Source organism: Xiphias gladius, chromosome 12 (genome assembly GCF_016859285.1).
Source record: "Xiphias gladius isolate SHS-SW01 ecotype Sanya breed wild chromosome 12, ASM1685928v1, whole genome shotgun sequence".
In the NCBI taxonomy this organism is placed as follows: domain Eukaryota; kingdom Metazoa; phylum Chordata; class Actinopteri; order Istiophoriformes; family Xiphiidae; genus Xiphias; species Xiphias gladius.
In genome coordinates this window covers 10,845,970-10,864,152 of record NC_053411.1, presented here as the reverse complement: position 1 = coordinate 10,864,152, position 18,183 = coordinate 10,845,970, and the positions used below count along the sequence as shown (strand labels likewise).

The following is an 18,183-nucleotide window of genomic DNA, read 5'->3' as shown; positions in this document are numbered from 1 at the left end:
ACCAGGGCGTCAAAGACGAGCCCCTCTTTGCTGCCCATGAGAAATGTTGACTCATAGCTGGTGGCATGTCGGACTCTGACTTGGGTTCACCTGAGGTCCAGCACCTGTGAAACCATGTGGCCTCCAAACTTTACCTTTAATCGGTGATGCTTCAGAGATTTGTAAGTCCGAAAAATCGAACGACTTAACTCTAATTGCAAATCCTGCACCTTATGAGGGAGAAAGCAGAGAGTTGGATGCATCGCATCCCTGTAGGTGAGGTCTCTTCTGCCTCTGCTTTGCATCTACACAAATTCTTTAAAAGGCCAGTCGACATTATGCAACTCATAAAACTGGGCCCTAAGACCAAATTTGGCCGTCAGCAAACCCCTGGCTCACGAGCTCCAGCTATTGATAAATGATTGTTGATTGAAAAAGGGATCTTAAAATGTAATCACACCTCCCCCGCTTGCATGCTCCATCTCTTGCACAGTGTAATGAAAACCAGACCCCCTCGCCCGTAAGATCCTACCAGTCTCCTCTTGCACAGCTCGGTGCTCTTTCTGTACACATGCTCTATCCCCGCTCATCCTCAGCCAATGGTAGTTAAGGTCAGGAGAGCGTCCTCTGTCCCCGGACCTCAAGATCAGCACACGGTGCCTCCCCGGGGCAGCAAGCCCCGACTCCCCTCCCTCCCCTCTGGATACGGAGAGAGGTGTGCACGTGGGAGTGCGGGTGTCGCTCTATCCCAGCTGGACTGGCGCAACGCAAACTTCAAAGAGGGGAGAACACCCTGCAGGACAGGACGCACCGGGTTGAGCACTGTGGGCTAAACTTTTGGATTTTACTTTTCCATCCGTGTTTTTTTTTTTTTTTTTTTTGCGCTAAAGGGCCAAAGGTTTAAGTTGGGGCTTGTTGTCCTTTCGGGGGGAGTCTCACGTGTCTCCATTTGGCACCAGACGCTTCTGTCACCGACTGCCACTGGGTGTCTGGAGCTGCCAAAGTCATGCCGGCCGGGTTTCAGCAACTCGGAGGGGAGGTAATTTTTTTTTTTTTCTAGTGAGCTTTTCGCACTTTATAAACGTGGTCGTGCTTCTTTATTTTTACCCACAAACGTGATGTGATTGATTGTGTGCTGTACGAAAAGCCTTAATTTCAGTCTTACTCCGTGCGTATTTTTATTTGGAGAGGTTTTACGCACGCGTTTATCTCACGTATAAAAACTGTGAGTGAAATTGCGTGCTTTCTTATGACAAATTGCAGTTGCCCTCGTACGATTGAATAAATAAGCAAAATCCAAATTGACTGCTCGGGCAAAAAGTAATCAAACGATATAAAATAAGATTAGTTGGCACGATTTTTCTTATTTCTCACAGCTTTAAAATACGTTGTGTAATATATGCGTTGAAAATGTGCAAAGCAGTAGCCAGTATTGTACTTTACACAGTGTCTAAAATAATGAATAACTGAGAATAATAAAAATCTTTACTATATGGGTCCTAGCAACTACTAATATATACTATATATAATAGGTGAGTCAGTTTCAGCAGGAAGAAAAACTAACACCAGCCCTGGTCTGACGGAGCTTTGGCCCTTATTTAGTTCTGAGCATGACCTTGACCAGGCAAATACCTCAGTTTACAGGTCAGAGCTGAGTCTTGTGGGTTTTAAAGGCTACCTGGTTTGACTGGTTCAGTTTCACCACCCTCATAAACAGTGCCTGTGATGTGTGTGCTCCCTCCAAAATCTCTTTGTGAAACCATTTTCTAGGTCAGATGGATGTAAGTGTCGGTTTAACGTGTTATATTCCTCTCATTCTGGCAAGTTTAACTTCTCCCTAAGCATAAAAGAAGAGAACTTGGGCTGCTATCTGCAATGCCATCAAGAGGGCAGTTTCTGAAGCTGCTCCATTGCGAATGAAATGGACAGGTTGATGTTCCAGGGATGTAGGAACTTCTATTAGCTCAGAAGTCTTGGCTTTAAAGTAAAATGAATCCCTTAAGCATTGAAACTCACTATATGAGTCCTCAATTTAAGTTCTAAGTAGTCAGTGGCAGGTTTTACCTTGTGAGGAAATCATAGGAAGACTTTGTCAAAGTTTGAGATTTGTATTGATCAAACTGTGCAAGACGATGAGACGATGATAAAATACTGCTTGTGTTTTCGACGCGGCCTGACCGAGCTGTTAAAGGCAGAGACAGATTCATACCCGATAAGTGAAAAGTATATGAGTGACTGCACATGTAGCTGTGAGGGAATTTGAATGAAACTCAGTTGGCATGAAGTGTAATAGAGCATAACTGGCGGCCTCTGATGATTTTACATTTCCTGCAAGGACATGTGCACATAGGCAAACACACACCCTCTTGTTTTGGTTCGTGAATACTAAACAGCACTTATCTACAGACTCAACACAGCAAGGTCAAGTCAGAGCGTTACAGATGCACAATAACTTACACAGACTTTGCCAAATGAGCCATATAGTAGAATATAAAAGAATAAAATTGAATGGGAAGGTCAATTTTGCTTCGTATAAAGGACAGACTGATTGCAGAATTGCTTTTATTATCTTATGTACATTATCAAATAATACACAATAGCCAGGTGTATGAACAGTTTTTTTCCCCACTATAAACATCAAACCGATGACCAAACTTTAAAAATCACGTTGGTGTCGTCAGGTGACTCACATCACTAAAATGTACACTTTTCAGAGAGCATTGCTATTACAGCGATGGGTATGTATTTTTTTTGTTTGTGCAGCAGGTTAGGAAAGCGTATAAAAATCCCCAAATCACCAAGAAAATCACCAGGTTTTTCTGTTGTTGACACACCGAAGCATCGAAGTGCTAGGTAACTAATCTGCCAGTTATGAAATTGCTCTTTGACTCCCTGAGATTTTAACACACTGTGCCGGAGGTTAAGACTTCATCTCCCCAAGGTCGTCTCGTCTGTCACCGTGGAGACAGGTGCCCGTGGCCTGATGGGAAACTGGAGGGAAGCTAAAGTTCATGCATCAACAGTAAAGTAGCCTGTGAAGTCATGGACACCGCTACGGAGATTGTCTCCCATCAGGATCACGGTTATATATATAGTTGACGATATAGTGGGGCTATGAGTGTGTGTGTGTGTGTGTGTGTATTGAGACCAGTCCCAGCGGTCCGCTTAAGCTCTCTTAGTATTTGCCATTATTATCTTTACAAAAACACCTCTCAGCATTACTCACCATTCTGAAAATAATGTAGTTTTAGATGTCTCGTTTACTTCTTTAAACGTCTCTGTTGTCGTGTGTTTCTGCTCCAGACAGTGACTGGAACCCTTGCTCTCTCAGTCTTCACTGCTGTACTGGGATCTCTGGAGTTTGGATACAACATCGGTGTCATCAATGCACCTCAGAAGGTAAAAACTGAGCACTGATCCCTCGGACGATGTTTAGAAAAAGGCCAGGCAAGGGCCAGTCTGGATTAAAGTGTTACTCGAAGTGCTGCTGTAGGAATGCGGGGGAGACTAACGCAGTGGCATTTAACGAGGTGGTGACTGAGCTGTTTCTCAGTATTCCCTGATTTTACAAGTTGGTGTGTTTGACGCTACAACATCCGGCCATGCCGACCTCAAGTCACGCGATGCTGTGAAAGGGGCGCCGGGGGGGGGGGGGTGTTTTAACGTTAAAGAGTGGAGACGGCGAGAGACAGACGGAGAGAGAGAGCCGGATGGTGTGGCTCAGCCTGGTGAGCATCCTAAAAATGTCAACACAACCACAGCCAAGAGAAGAGCTGTCTGTCTGGCTTATGAGGGAAAAAGGGTCTTGCATGATCAGTTTTCTGTCCCATCCGGGAGCCAACATGGTGCTGCTGGCACATATGGAGCCCTAAGATACACTGTCGCTGTCTTTATATATAGATGAAGGGGCATGATTTTGGAAAACCTGACCTTCTCTGGTCAAAAAATAAGTTGCTGCTCGTATTCCAGCCACCTCTGGTGTTCCAGGATGAAGGCCCGCTTCAGTGCTGCACTGCGAGAAATGTATCAAGCCCTGTATGATTTTATGAGTGCCTACATTGTGTCTCGCTCTTTTATCAGGACTGGAATATGCGTGCAAATAAAGAAATGTATGAATATGATTTACATAACTGCATATTGCAGATATTGCCACCTAATTCCATAAGATACACAGCACTTCACAGTAGACACTGTTGCTTGGCTTGCTGCGACGCATCCACAGTCATTCAGGGAGATGAGTGCACTCGAGCCAAGTCAGGTGAGCTGTTCAGGACTCGGCTGCTGGTAATGAGGATTCCGCCGATGCATCTGGCCTTACCTTGAACCGCAACTACCAACCCGACTCCCCCGACGCGGTTCCACGGAGCCACTAAAACCAGAAGAGAAGCGGAGCTGCTGTGTCTTAATGTGTGTGCTGCATTTTGAGGCAGCTTCTTTGGTCACAATGCGACCGAGTATTGGTTTTTAATATACAGAATGAATTGCTCTACCGTACAGGAAATTCTTTCCGGTTAAAAGCCCCTGATTTATTGCCTGTTACCAGTAGATTAAGCATTGCGCATCCTCCATATGGATTTTTCTCTGTTAGCATCCACTTGGCTGTGTTAATAAACTATTTACATTTTTATTACTGTTAAGTAATGCTCACAACAGTAAAAGCCTGGCACTGGTCAGTTTCAGTGTGTGTATCCAGCAACTAGTGTGAATGGAATGTGCTAAATTCAGGGATGTTGCATAAAAAAGGTCGATTCCTTTTCTCTCGGCTCCTTAAAGGTATTTCACATGCTATTTTTAGCGTGCTTGCACTAAAAGTATCCTACTTACAAAAGCTGATTTTGAATTCCAGTTATTACTTCAATTCAGCTCAGTTCAATTCAACACTACTTTATTAATATATGCAGCAATTTGCTAAAACTGAAAAAAATTAAAGGCTATAAGCTTAAAAACTATAGGTTTAATTGGTAATAAATACATTAATAAAACCCCAAAATATTTAACTATAAATACAACATAAAGAGTCTAAAAGGAGGTTGTGCATAAATGGATTAAAAAAAATACTGTGAGAACTTGAGAAGGAGACAGCAGAGGGGATAAAAGACTGTAAACAACCCTGCGGGGCACCCCAGGCATTCTCAGTAGTTGTTTTGTCACCTTTGTGCCCCATGCAGATCATTGAGGAGGACTATAACGCCACATGGCTGCACCGGTATGGAGAGCACATCCCTACAGGGACCCTCACCTCCCTCTGGTCCCTGTCTGTGGCCATCTTCTCCATTGGGGGCATGCTCTCCTCCTTCTGCGTGGGTTTCATCTCTGAGTGGCTGGGCAGGTAGGGAAGCAGGATCTCAAACTCTCAAATTTAGGTCTTTCTAGTTGAAGTGGAAGTTGTTTTTCCCCCGTGTCCTGTTGCATAAACCCAAGCCTATATGCGCTGTATCGCACGTTTATTTCCAGCAGCTGAATTGCAGAATCCATGGTACAGTCTGTGTTGGACAATAAAATATAGTAAAATATTTCAGTGGATCACTCTATAAGTATCTCCTTTCCACCTCTCCATGCATCCAACATGGATCCCAATGTCCAGTTTCAGTCATTCAGGGGAAACTCTGCCCAGGATGTTCCTGGTCGACCCAGTTTCCCCACTGTAACCTGAGCTGGGATGCAAACTGGACTGGAGCCCACGTCTTCCACTGGCTGAAAGGGGATCTTAACAGAGCTGGCAGCACTGGGTCAGGAGTCGTGTAGAGGAATGGGGGGTGCTAGCTTTCATCCTGGGTGCACTCAAAGTCTCCCTAAAAAAAAAAGCAGGGGTCACCCGGTGGTGCTGGTAAAGACGGTGGGAGCTTCTGTGACCTCTGATGTCAAAGTGCTTTTGCTGCAACTCTAGTCCGCTGGGGACATAGACGTCCCCTTTAAAAGCAGATTTTAATGTTGGTGGGTGAGACAGACCGGAGCATGTGTGTGAGCATTTGCCACTTAAAATTGTGTTTTGTTGATTGTTCATTCACTTAAATGTTTGAGTTTCACCCTGCCTTATGATGTCGCCTCACGACTTGAAGCCAATCGTGGTCCAGTATTTAACTCAAGCCAGTGCGATGTGGGAAACCTGACACCTCCAGTGCACGTACACTGAGAATGGAGGAGACAAGAGGAGACATCTTGTGTCCAGCAGTTAAACTTTTGAAATGATCAATATTTGTATATAAACACATCCTGGATTTTACATTTAGGGAGAAAGAATGAATGAATACAAGTGGAAGATTTTTTAACAAGGTAATTGAACTTTTTTAAGGAAAACCAATCAGACCCAAATTAATATTCAAAGCAGAGTATTTTTTACATCTTAAAACATGTTTGGGGGGGCGTCTTTAAGATATAAAGGTCCCTTGTCTGGCGCCTGTCACTGCTGCTCTAACCATTGTTCTGCACAACTTGTTAGCATGACATGTAACGATCATGGTCTAAAAATATATCCAAAAAAATGGAATGATGCCAAACTGCAAGCGTTGTTTCACTGTCATATCTAGGTTAATCCTGCTGGGTGTTAGTTACCGCCAAGATTTGCTGACACGTCTCTGCATCCACTTATCAGCGCTACCTGTACCCTCTAAATCATGTGGCAATGTTAACAGAAAGGCAACTAAACTACTAATTTCAGTCAGGCCTCAAGGAGACTAATAGAAGCCCACAGTGTTTTTGTGTGACACTGCCCTCTGGAGGGTCAAATATCACAAGCTTTCCGTGTGTAGAGGTAGACAGACGCAGTTATTAAATTAAGAAAGGAGGAGTGTCCAGGGAAATCTGTGAAATCTGAGATGTAAAATGTATTAAACTTAGTGTAACTGTCAGAAATACTCACCCTGAATTCACCAGCCTCTCTCTCAAATGCTCAAACAAGTTAATTTAATATTAATAGTGTTTGAGTTAATGTTAATCTTCTGGATGACATGACTCATGGTTGTCATAAAAAAAACCCCTCTCATTTCAAAGGTAGTGAATCAAGTGGCTACCTTGAAAATGATATCGAAATAGGTCAAATTTAGATCATATTATTCAGGATATTTAACATTTGAGAAGCGTAATTCCAAATATGCTCACCTGTGTTTTTCCAGGAGGAAAGCCATGCTCATAAACAACTTGTTGGCCTTCATTGGCGGAAGCCTGATGGGGATTTCCAAGCTCTGTCGCTCCTTTGAAATGATGATCATTGGACGTTTTATCATTGGCGCCTATTGTGGTGAGCAGTCCACTGTGTTGTTCTTTATGTATTTATCCGCCAGATTTGAAATCACAGGAAAGTATCTTAAAGTTGGACCGTACTCCTTTTTAACTGAGAGTTTATCTGACTATAAGCTAAGAATTATTTGAAGCTATTTTTTGCTGTCTCGCACTTGGTCATCTTCTTTGGGCCTGATGCAAAGTGTCGGTCTGTCATCCAACTTATCCTCTCTGCAGGGCTGGCATCAGGCTTGACACCAATGTATGTGGGCGAAATTGCTCCTACGAGTCTGAGAGGGGCACTGGGCACGCTGCACCAACTGGCTATAGTCACCGGTATTCTCATTGCACAGGTACGGCAGCACACTGTGATGCTGATGGCAGAGACGTCATGAAAGATTTGCCAAATCATTAGACAGTTTCTCAGAATCACAGATGTTTCTGAACCCCTTTTTCTGAACAGTCCTATTTTCTTTATCTCCATGTTCCATTATGTCAAGAAGGATAAGCGTTAATCTGAATTTACATTCAAATGTTGTACTAGCGTCATCTTGAAATATTCAACAGTACCTTTTAAAATCCCATGCCCTCACATCTGGTTCCTCTCCCCGTGTAGATTCTCGGCCTGGAGTCACTACTGGGCAGTGAGGACTTGTGGCCTGTCCTGATGGGTTTAACCATCGTGCCAACTGTACTTCAGATGGCACTTCTTCCCTTCTGCCCCGAGAGTCCCCGATTCCTTTACATCGTCCGCTGCCAGGAGCACCACGCCAAGAGTGGTGAGAGGGGCTGGAGCACTCCAAACTGGTGTTGAGACATCTTGGTCTTGTCTTGGAATAACCTTTACTTTTACTCTGTCTGGAAAAACAGAGATGCCAACTTTTTTTGTGGTTTATTTTTGTGAGGTTAAATCTAAAATCCAACTCTGTGATGGGAAATTATGATCTCTGTGAACAGCTGAGGAAATATACAGTCATTACGGTGTAAGAGCTTCCTTCCATGCTATAATGGGACCGTATTTTTAAGGTATCTATAAAATATCACCAGTCAGCTCATACAGCATTCTGCAGGTTGCACAAGTCCACCATATACTGTATTTGTCACTATATCCCAAGTTTTTTTCTTCCTGACTCCCTTGTTTCTGTAGATTTGGCTACAAAACAGATGGAGCATGCTGTACAAGATGCACAAAGAGACATTTATTGACAAGTTAACTCACCACATTTGTTTATTGGTTCTATAAACCTATAAGACATTTGACTAACATGCAATGAGGCGTTAAGAAAGCTTATTCAGGGGTGAATTTACTGAGGGAATATAAAAAGTGGATGGTCGTTTATGGTGAACAATGGTTGGACTTCACTACCCAATCTAATCATTTACAGTACAGTATCTTGCTGTACTGTACTGTAAGTGCCGTTATGTAACATTTATGGGGCTAATTGTACTGGGAAAAATGTCTGTATATGTAAGATCTTAAGCTGGCCCATCGTGACACATTAGAGTCTCTGTGGGTTCCAGCATGAACTGTCCTAGAAGAATGAGTGGCCAAAATATCCTCTCCCAGAGGGTCCAAAACTCAAACGGGTTCTCATATGAACTTATCAGTTGAACCATTCTCACTCCTTACATGCCTCCTTTGTGCAGGCCTGAGGAGGTTAACGGGCAGGCAGGAGGTGGGCAACATGCTGGCAGAGATGAAGGAGGAGAAGAGGAGGATGGACATGGAGAGGAAGGTGTCCATCCTGGAGCTCTTTCGTTCTCCACTCTACCGCCAGCCCATCATCATCTCCATCCTGCTGCAGCTCTCCCAGCAGCTGTCCGGGATCAACGCAGTGAGTTGGGGTCGCTTTATCCACTCATTTAGTTATCGTCAGGGGTCCACAGCTAACATTATTCATTACTTTTTGCTTGACATTAGTAGACTTTACATAAAGTCCTCAAAAGGAAAATCTTTCAAAAACAGGAATCTGTGCAGTATAATAGGATTTAACCTAATCCTGTTTATCCCTATGGCAGATTTTCTACTACTCAACCAGTATCTTCATGAAGGCAGGAGTCCAGAGTCCAGTCTATGCCACTGTAGGAGCCGGCGTGGTAAACTGTGCGTTCACTGTGGTCTCAGTGAGTAATCACACCAACATGCCTTCACCTTGGCTTTTTGATGTGCTCCTTCTGTCATACCTGAGAATTAAATTTTAAGCGTTCAATCTGTTTTGAATTTTGTACGATAAACCATACAGTGCTGCAATGTACCAAAGTGTGTCTCTATTACTGTTTAACATTGTTATCAAAGTGCAAATAAGATAACAGGAGGAGGCTGGCCACCGTTTTTCCTGTACCCACCTCTTAAACATTTCTACATCCCATTAGGACAAGTTTGATTTGGCAAGTCAACATGTTTCAATGTCATTAAATGGGTCAAGAAATGTGATTTTTAGCCACGCTTGCAGCAATATCGATCTGTAAGTCAGTCCACCACTTTGGTCCACAATGAAATATCTTAACAACTATTGGACAGATTGTTATGAAATTTGGGAGAAACTGTCACGTCCTCCTCAACTGTAACTTCATTTGTCCAATACTTTGCTGGATCCGTTGCCACATTTTCTTCTTATTAACAGCTCTTCCTAGTAGAGAGGATGGGTCGACGGACACTCCACATGCTAGGACTGGGAGGAATGTGCATCTGTGCCGTCATCATGACCATGGCTCTCGCTTTACTGGTCGGTCTCCCAAAGATGCAAACTTCTTGTACTGTACTGTTGCGGATTCTTTTCCACGATCCAAAGTCTCCACAAACCTCTGAACCTTGTCCTCTTCCTCCTGACAGGACAGTGTTCCTTGGATGAGCTACATCAGCATGCTGTCAATCTTTGGTTTTGTTGCCTTCTTTGAGGTGGGTCCAGGTCCCATCCCCTGGTTCTTTGTAGCTGAGCTGTTCTCTCAGGGTCCGAGGCCAGCTGCAATGGCTGTGGCTGGCTGCTCCAACTGGACTGCCAACTTCATCATTGGCATGTGCTTCCAATATGTTGCTGTGAGTACTTTTTTACCTTAAACAGATGATATGGATTTCCTAAACAATGATGAAAGTACCCCACCGCTGATTTTCTCATTCATGCTTAGCTTTAGCATTTTCTGCAAATGTCCAAGGTTTAACCCCTCTCATGTCATTTCATCTGGATCTCCTCCCATCCTTCCCCAGGACCTTTGCGGGCCATACGTCTTCCTGATCTTCGCAGTACTCCTCCTCTTCTTCCTCATCTTCACATTCTTCCGGGTGCCAGAGACACGGGGAAAGACCTTCGACCAGATCACAGCAAACTTCCAGCAGCACTCGGCGAGAGGAATGATGGATATGGATATGGACATGGACATGGACAAGCCCAGCACCGAGTTGGATTATCTGGGGGAAGAAAGCATCAACTGAAGACTCCCTGCTTGAAGATTGTTGGAACTGAGTACAGTTTGGGATGAACTGTCTATATGGGCCTGACTCCAAACATTTATTTTCTGACATGTATATTGAGGTCTGTTGTTGCATTCATATAGATTGTGGTGCCAAAGCAGTGTTAAAGGTGTGTGACAATTTGGGTGTTTTGGAATTGTCCTTTGCTGGTACCACTGCAAATACACGGTTAAGAATTTTCAATTATGCCTAGACAAAGGCTGAAAAAATATTGCATTAAGAGTTGACAGTTGTAGTTTCAAGAAATATGATGCACATAAGGAGAAGGTGCCTGGACTGTTGAGGCATTGAATGCCACTGTGGTAGGATTTTATGCAATGTTGATGCACTCAGTTGCAATATTGTCAGACAGAGGTGGAGAGAGAATTTCCTGCACTTTATCTACAAAGACATCCCAAGGTTTTCAGTTAGAAGTTTAAAAAAAAAAAAACTACGATATGCAGCCGTGGAGTAGAGTATGCTTGCCTATGTTGTACCAAAGCTGGGAACGCACTGGAGCATGGGTAAATCCAACTGACAGATTTCAGTAAGAGATACTGCTTTCAGATTTCTGGCATCAACAAAATACAAGTACAGAATTATCTTCTGATTTATAAAGTTGTAAAAATCCAACACTTACATAATGGTTAGAAGCTCAACTGGAAGGAACAAGGTTTAAATCCTACCGTTGCAGCATTACTTTAGTTTGTATTTTATTCAGGCAACGCTCTGGTGTTGTTTCGATGTTTGGCTTCTTTTGTAAATGGAAAAAAAAAGGTTGTATAAAAATATTTATATTCCTTTAAGGAAACTTAAAATACACAATTTTAGTATAAGTACTTAAGCTCAAGGTCTTGAACAACATGAGTAGAGAAAAACTTCAAAGGATACCCAGCCCTATAATAATAATAATAATATGCCAATTGTCTATGGTTACCCACTAATTTATCCCGACTTTCAATTTTTTGAAGGAAAAAAAAAAAAAAAAGAAGAGGCTGAAAGTCTTCACTGCCAAACTGGGTTTTCAATCATGAGGTGCATTCCCAGCTTATGCTACAGGCAAAGTGCCATCATAAAGCATTTTTCTAATCACGAGAATTTCATTGCACAACCTGTAGAAATGCCACTTTTAAAGAAAAAAAAAAGTATTTTATTACTTCACGTGTACATATAGTGTGTTGTTTGGTTGCTGACAGTGTTTTAAGGGTGTGAGGGTCTAAAAGTTGCAGTTCTTTATGCACTCCAGTTGGTGTTTGGTTTTGTAAACAGAAGCCTGATAAACTAGACGGGCAGAAAGGGCTGCTTGTAAAGAAATCTTCTTGTAGATGAAGTTTGTATAACAAGCATCACTGTTGTGTATTTTTCTGCCATCTGTCACGTGTGCTGTTTGTGGTCTGTTCTTTTAATGAGTATCACTTTCTTCTAAACAAAATTTGTAATGTAATGTTTGTAATGAGATTGTTCAGAGAGGACCTGCAATTTGAACAGAGTGAATACTGATGATGAGGTCATATTGTGACTTAAAAAGGATGCAATTACTATTACTGAATGTTACTGAAAACACCTCTGAAGGCATCCATTAATATTTTAAAAAAAAAAAAAGTTAAAAGAAAAACATTCAACAAATGTAAAAACTGTGCAAAGCAGTTTCTGATCTGTTCATCTACAGATCTATTTCTCTATTTCTACAACAGACATCAACTAAAGAAACAAGGACTGAATCCTGAGATTTGCAAACATGATTTATTAATTAGCATTTTAGGTATTGACATTGCACATAATCCCCTCCAAAGAAAAGCACGCACAAATAAGTAAAACAAAAAATAGTTTCTTTTCAATCTATCCTCAACTGAGGAAGATGAAGGGAGTAGTATGTTTTAAGAATTGACTGAGGTGGTAACAGAACCAAACTGACTCCCATAATGCACCACCAACCTCACAACTGCTTGATTTTCCCCTCTTCAACCAAATTAAGAAGTTAAATAAAAATCAAGGCTGGTTCCACTAAACTATTTCATGTGCCCCATCTGATCAAAGAAAATAGTTCTTAAAGGGTGGTTGGAATAACTGGGCTACCAAGCAGAGTGTCCATTCTTTCCTTTTTAAAGATGTACTTTTAATTTCTAAATATGCACCCACCACCCACCTGTATCCCGTTTCTTCCCTACCCCATCGTCTCCAAACATCAGTGTCTAGACAGGACAACACAAGACAAGATGGGGGGAGGGGAATGGGGGGGAAGGGGCCTGAGGGGATGACAGCGAGATGAGGTGGGTTGGAGGATGGGGGAGTGCAGGGAGGGGAGAGCAGTGCATGTGTTCTGTATAGGTCCAGTCCTCCAACCCTAGGACCTACGAGAAACAAAACAAAAATGAAAATAAAAAAAAACACAAGGGAGACACAGGGATTGAAAGAAAGAAAGTAAAGAAACAGACAGTCAACACAAAAAGACACCTATCCTTGAAAACAAGGATTATATGAATCTGAAATTCAGGTTCCCAGAGTTAGAGCAAAAATGTTCCCTGCATTAAACAAAGATTCTGTCTTTACAGACTCGACATAAAATCCTTTCCATCCCTTTCAATGCCACCATTCCACTTTAAATCCATTTACTTGACTCAACAGCCCGTTAATGTCCGTCATCCTGCCCTCTGTATAAGATGGCCAATGTGGGACGTGTAGCACAAGAGGTGCAACACTACACCCTCATGTCTCCCACCCCACCTGACTCAGGGTAGCACCACATTAATGTGGGGTCCCACCTCTTGCCAAGGGTCACATGACTGTCCTCTCATTGACGTCACTCTGTTGGTGCTGGGACTGTTGTGGCAGCTGCCTGCTGTGGGGAGGGACAGTTAAGATATTTGTGTCATCACAACACACACACTACGGGTAATACAAACGAGGAAAACAGAGTTTTAACCACCTACCTCAGGTGACTTGGGTGTTTTAGGAGAGGTTTTAGGGGAAACCTTTGGGGATTTCGATGTAGATTTCAGGTCGGCTGGTTTTGAATTCTGAGGAGGGGTGCCAGGCTCTGATGCAGACTTCTCTGTATCATTCTGCAAAATGTGCAAGCAGAAAAATTTACTCAAGCGCGCAACAGTAAACCATCACAATATGCACAGATTTTTTTTTTTTTTTGTTAAATACGTTGACATATTTTAGATGACAAATATTTGAACTAATTTTCCAATTAAAAGTGTTCCTCTCAAAAGGCCAATTCATGCGTCTTAGGATTCGGTGCAAGATCCAAGCAGATTTGCACATTAGGTCTTTTGGGAAAAATGGCCCAAAATAGCTAATCTGTCACTCAGAGCACTGAACGCAGTTTACCGACCGTTAATCACACTCACTTTTGACACAGACGACTCGGAGTTCCTTTGCCTGCGGCGTCTAGACTGGCGCCGTTGTTTCTGGCCTTGGCCGTCAGCTGCTTCTCCGTTGGTCTGTGGGTTCTCCGGGGCCTCTGTCAGCTTCACCTCACCCTGCTCCTGGCTCTGCTCTGGAGCAGCTGCCTGCTGGCCGTCTGCAGCCTGATCAGAATGTGGGCGAGGCCGGAACGGTCTGTGAAGCCCAGGACAGAGGGAATATTGAAATCAGTTCTGCTCTCATGGAATCCAGAAGTGGAAATAATTTAAAACTATAGAAGTTTAAAAGAAGTGATGTCGAGTCACCTGCGGTATGGACGCCAGAATCTACGTCGTGGCGGTCGCAGTGTTTGGTCGTCCTCTGCCACTCCGTTCTTTTGCTCTCCAGACTCACCCTGAGAGATCAAGCAACAAAACCTCAGAATGCTCTGGCCCAGGATGATCCTCTGTGGATCTCAATTGCATCTCTCTAAAAGTAATTCTTGCAAGATTTAAAAGCTTTGCCCAGAGTTGTTCATAAACAGTATTCTGTGAATCTACTTTATTTACTACAAGACCTGATTTATACTCATTTTTACAGCAGGTTGTAGTTAAATCCTGTCCCCATTGTCCCATAAACTTCTTTTCAAGATTGAAAAAGAATTTAAACATAAGGAATAACTGTCAACCCTGTAGTAACATCCTTCAGTTTTCTACTTCTTTTTAAGCTGTACAGGTTGCCGTTTCCCCTGTAACCATCCATCTGCTTCAGCTTACATCTTGTGCCTCCTGTCGCGGTCTTTGGGGCCTACGGCGGCGCTGCTGGGGTCGCGTTCCGTCGCTCTCCCCGGATCCCTCGCCCTCAACAGCGGGGGCTTGGCCATCAGCTGGTTTGCTCTGGTCACCAGGCCGAGGGCTGCGGGGGAAGAACCGTCGACGGAAGCGGCGTTTGTTGGGTGCGTAGCGGCTCCCTTTGACCGGAACGCCACCTGGTCCCGTCACATTGGCCGCCTCTGATCCCTGTGGGATGCCAAAGGGGGGGTACGGAGCTATTTAAGAACAGCAGAAACTTTAATTTGTTGCGTTAACACCATATTATCAAAGGGATTGCACAATGCTTACCTTAGCTGCTTCAATCACGTCAAACTCTACGATCTCCCCGTCTCCCACACTTCGGAGGAATTTCCTAGGGTTGTTCTTCTTGATAGCAGTCTGAGGAGACAGATTAAGCATCAAAAAGGATGATCACATTTCTATATAACATTAATATATAAAATTCTCTGGTCTTACCTGATGAACAAATACATCTTCTTTGGTATCATTCCTGCGAGGAATAAAACCTCATTAGTAAACTTGACTCGTGGGGCTTGAGACTAGAATATTTTAAAAAAGGGACTATTTGTAACTGAAAAAATTGAAGCAGATTCAAGTAATGAAGATACCACAACGTAACTGAAACAGTACCTGTTTATGAAGCCATATCCATTACGCACATTGAACCATTTCACTGTGCCTTGGACCAAGGTGGCTGCAACAGCAGGTAGAACACGATTATATACATATATGCATCCCCTAACATTCAAGAGAATATACTGTCACCTCACTTGTATCAGTGGCCGCCTGGCTAACAACACACGGGAGTCCTGCGCGTCAATCATTAACAGTGAAACTTTGAAACCAGGTCAGCACTTGGTCACGAGGGGAGGGAGGGAGGGAGGGGGTGGGGGGCTGAGTTCGGGGCTGCCAAACAAAGATACCCGTTTCTCACCTCGACCGAAAAAAAAAAAAAAAAGGTCACGAAGACAAGTCACCAAAAACAAAACCTTCAGGGTCTCACGTTCCCCGCGGGGACCATCGGAAAACCACCTAAAGAAAAAAAAACCGCATTTAATTGGTGCGTCCGCGTCTCTCTGGAATGAGCTGCACCTGTGAGGGCGCGCGCACGTCCGGCCCGGAGCGCGCGGCAGCTGATAAAAGAGGGAATTTAGGTCATACGTTCCCGTTGTGAACAGACACTTAAAAAAAAAAAAAAAAAAAACACACAGTATGGCTCTGGCTCTGCTCCTTTTCCTCCTCGGTTACACACAAACCTGCGATTAAACGTACGGAAACACGCAAGGAGAACCAGTCGTGTCCCAGTGACGTATCCACGAGTTACAAATCAAACCATTTAATAATTTCAGCTGGGCCAAATAAATGGCTTCTGTGTTGATGTTCACAGTACAGGTCCGACTTCGCTGGCATAAATAGTTGCTCCGCACAATACCCATGTGTAAAACCGGGGGGGGGGGGGGCACGTGTTGCTCCTACAACGAAACCCACCACGGTGTCAGAGGGAGAAGTGACTGACAAGACAGTTATGTCGTCGACCGGGCTTCAGGGTCTAGGGCTTGCTGTGGTGGACACACTAGATAACCGACCCGGTACCACGCACGAAACAGCCGATTTGTACCTTCACGAGACATAAAGGCCAATTAACGTCATGCCGCGACAACACGGTCTGTTTATCTCACGCATCTCGTGAGACGCGCATGAATTCGCACCGACGCTGATGGTGTAAAACTTTCCCCGAGCGCCTCCGGACACCCACCTATGACTTTCCTCTCCGGCTGCGGCTTGTCTTCCGCCGGTGCCGACGGCGGAGCGCTCTGCGCCTCGGCGTCGGTCATGCTCGCTGTCGGGTCACTGCAAGACTTTCACTCCTCAGTCCCCTCCCTCCTGCGCTTCCCGAAACTTTCCCGTCCGGCACGGCTAAGTTTTTATCCCGACATCCCCTCGGGCTGCCGGACAGAGGCCGCGCCCTCATTGGTCTTCACGAGACCTCGAGCTGGGGTGTGATTGGCGGGGCGCGGTCGGCAATTGGGAGGGAGAAATTGACAGGTGGAGGACAGGTAAGACTGAGAGGCGCCTGATTTTATAACGGGAAGTGTTTTCTCTGTAGAGCTCACCGACCGGAGGATATTGCTACACATTATACATTCAAGAGGAGGCTAGGGTTTTATGCTTTTAACGTAGCATAACTTGACCGTGTAACCAGTTATTAAAAATTATGAGTCTACGCCTTGCTTTTGCTTCAAATGGATGAGTAAGGTCACTGTAAACCTATCGAAAATACACGCCAACCCTATATTTAACGTTCACTACTGTTTAGTACTCTTAGGATCCCCATTAGCACACGCCTTAATAAACAGGCACATAGTAAAACACACCGAAACCACATTCCGATATGATCATAGTGGTCCTATCTCACACTCATTATAGGATGCCACAGGAAACCGGTCTGCGTCGGCAAGAAATAGAAAAAAAAAAACACTCACAAGGAAAACAAAAACAAAACAAAAACAGAAATATGAATAATTAGACATTTACATCGTGTGTTATCTAGTTGCCAAGGCATCCCATACTTCAATTCAGTTTTTTTCTTAAAGGGTTGGGCGAACACTTTGCGATCCGGCGTGGTGCATTTTTAGGGTGACGACGGGAGGGACCTCAGTTTCGATGAAAACCGGTCATGGGATGGGAACCATTTTCTTTCAGGGATAATATGTGGTGGCCTGGCCTATGCTGGCAAGAAACAAAAGGTAATCAGTTTATTGTAACAGTGCCGTGTTACATTACTGAGTGATTACAGACAATACTGATCGGGACCTCATTCCCTTTCCTTCAGCCCAGCTCTGGTTTTCTGCTGCTCCGCAACGAAGAAATAGTTCATCCTAAAATTAAACTCCATACTGGACGCGATTGCTGTCCGGAGGCATTTTAAGATTATTTTGACCCGTAAATAATTAGCTCCTTTAACTTTTGAAGGCTGTTAATACGCTCCGGGGACAAGCTCACTGTGGGTTTGATGGTCCTAAATGAACGTAAGGGAAGCTTTAATGTGACATAGGATTAAGAAAGCAATTACCTAATTTTCATTTTGGAGTTAACTATGCCTTTAACTACAGCCCCCAGCACATAGGTCATAGGACTCTGGTTTCACAGCACTATATTTAACCCAGCAGCTCTAAGAACTGCCAAGTTCAATGAAACCACTCGCTGAGCACAGAGGCCATGGGTCTCTGGGTGGACAAAAAGACTTTAATTAGAAGTGTAATCATGAGTAACAGAGGAAATTAGAGCCAGCAGAGGAGCACACTGACAGGATGGCAGCACTGAGGCTGTAGTTTCAGGAACTTTTCAAAGATG

At 43.8% G+C, this 18,183-nt stretch overlaps 2 protein-coding genes across 5 annotated transcripts; one reads left to right on the top strand and one right to left on the bottom strand.

The window, feature by feature from the left end:
- Positions 1-887: 887 nt before the first annotated feature.
- On the top strand, positions 888-12,407 carry LOC120797611 (solute carrier family 2, facilitated glucose transporter member 4-like). The gene is made up of 11 exons (XM_040141423.1): positions 888-1,018; positions 3,283-3,378; positions 5,148-5,308; positions 7,092-7,216; positions 7,435-7,550; positions 7,814-7,976; positions 8,845-9,032; positions 9,217-9,321; positions 9,822-9,923; positions 10,031-10,234; positions 10,403-12,407. The coding sequence occupies exons 1-11, from the start codon at positions 986-988 to the stop codon at positions 10,625-10,627; spliced, it is 1,518 nt and encodes a 505-aa protein (XP_039997357.1). The 5' UTR covers positions 888-985; the 3' UTR covers positions 10,628-12,407.
- Positions 12,369-16,832, bottom strand: LOC120797612 (Y-box-binding protein 2-A-like). 4 transcript variants are annotated; one of them, XM_040141427.1, is made up of 10 exons: positions 16,586-16,832; positions 15,460-15,523; positions 15,286-15,319; positions 15,118-15,207; positions 14,773-15,015; positions 14,323-14,411; positions 14,002-14,212; positions 13,576-13,707; positions 13,408-13,481; positions 12,369-12,996 (listed from the first exon to the last, which is right to left on the bottom strand). In XM_040141427.1, exons 1-9 carry the CDS (start codon positions 16,662-16,664, stop codon positions 13,446-13,448), a joined length of 978 nt encoding a protein of 325 aa, XP_039997361.1. In that variant the 5' UTR covers positions 16,665-16,832; the 3' UTR covers positions 12,369-12,996; positions 13,408-13,445. The 4 variants fall into 4 exon arrangements, with proteins under 4 accessions (XP_039997361.1, XP_039997359.1, XP_039997360.1 ...); XM_040141425.1 differs by having other exon boundaries at positions 13,408-13,484; positions 16,586-16,828; XM_040141426.1 differs by having other exon boundaries at positions 12,369-13,481.
- Positions 16,833-18,183: the final 1,351 nt, after the last annotated feature.

What these genes read in the sequence shown, in the direction of transcription:
- LOC120797611 (XM_040141423.1), top strand. Translation starts at nt 986, where the DNA reads ATGCCGGCCGGGTTTCAGCAACTCGGAGGGGAG. An exon ending in TCATCAATGCACCTCAGAAG is followed by an intron (nt 3,379 to 5,147) that starts GTAAAAACTGAG and finishes TGCCCCATGCAG; the next exon opens with ATCATTGAGGAGGACTATAA. An exon ending in CCATGGCTCTCGCTTTACTG is followed by an intron (nt 9,924 to 10,030) that starts GTCGGTCTCCCA and finishes TCCTCCTGACAG; the next exon opens with GACAGTGTTCCTTGGATGAG.
- LOC120797612 (XM_040141425.1), bottom strand. Translation starts at nt 16,664, where the DNA reads ATGACCGACGCCGAGGCGCAGAGCGCTCCGCCGTCGGCACCGGCGGAA. An exon ending in AAGATGTATTTGTTCATCAG is followed by an intron (nt 15,208 to 15,285) that starts GTAAGACCAGAG and finishes CTGTCTCCTCAG; the next exon opens with ACTGCTATCAAGAAGAACAA. An exon ending in ACGTGATTGAAGCAGCTAAG is followed by an intron (nt 15,016 to 15,117) that starts GTAAGCATTGTG and finishes GGCATCCCACAG; the next exon opens with GGATCAGAGGCGGCCAATGT.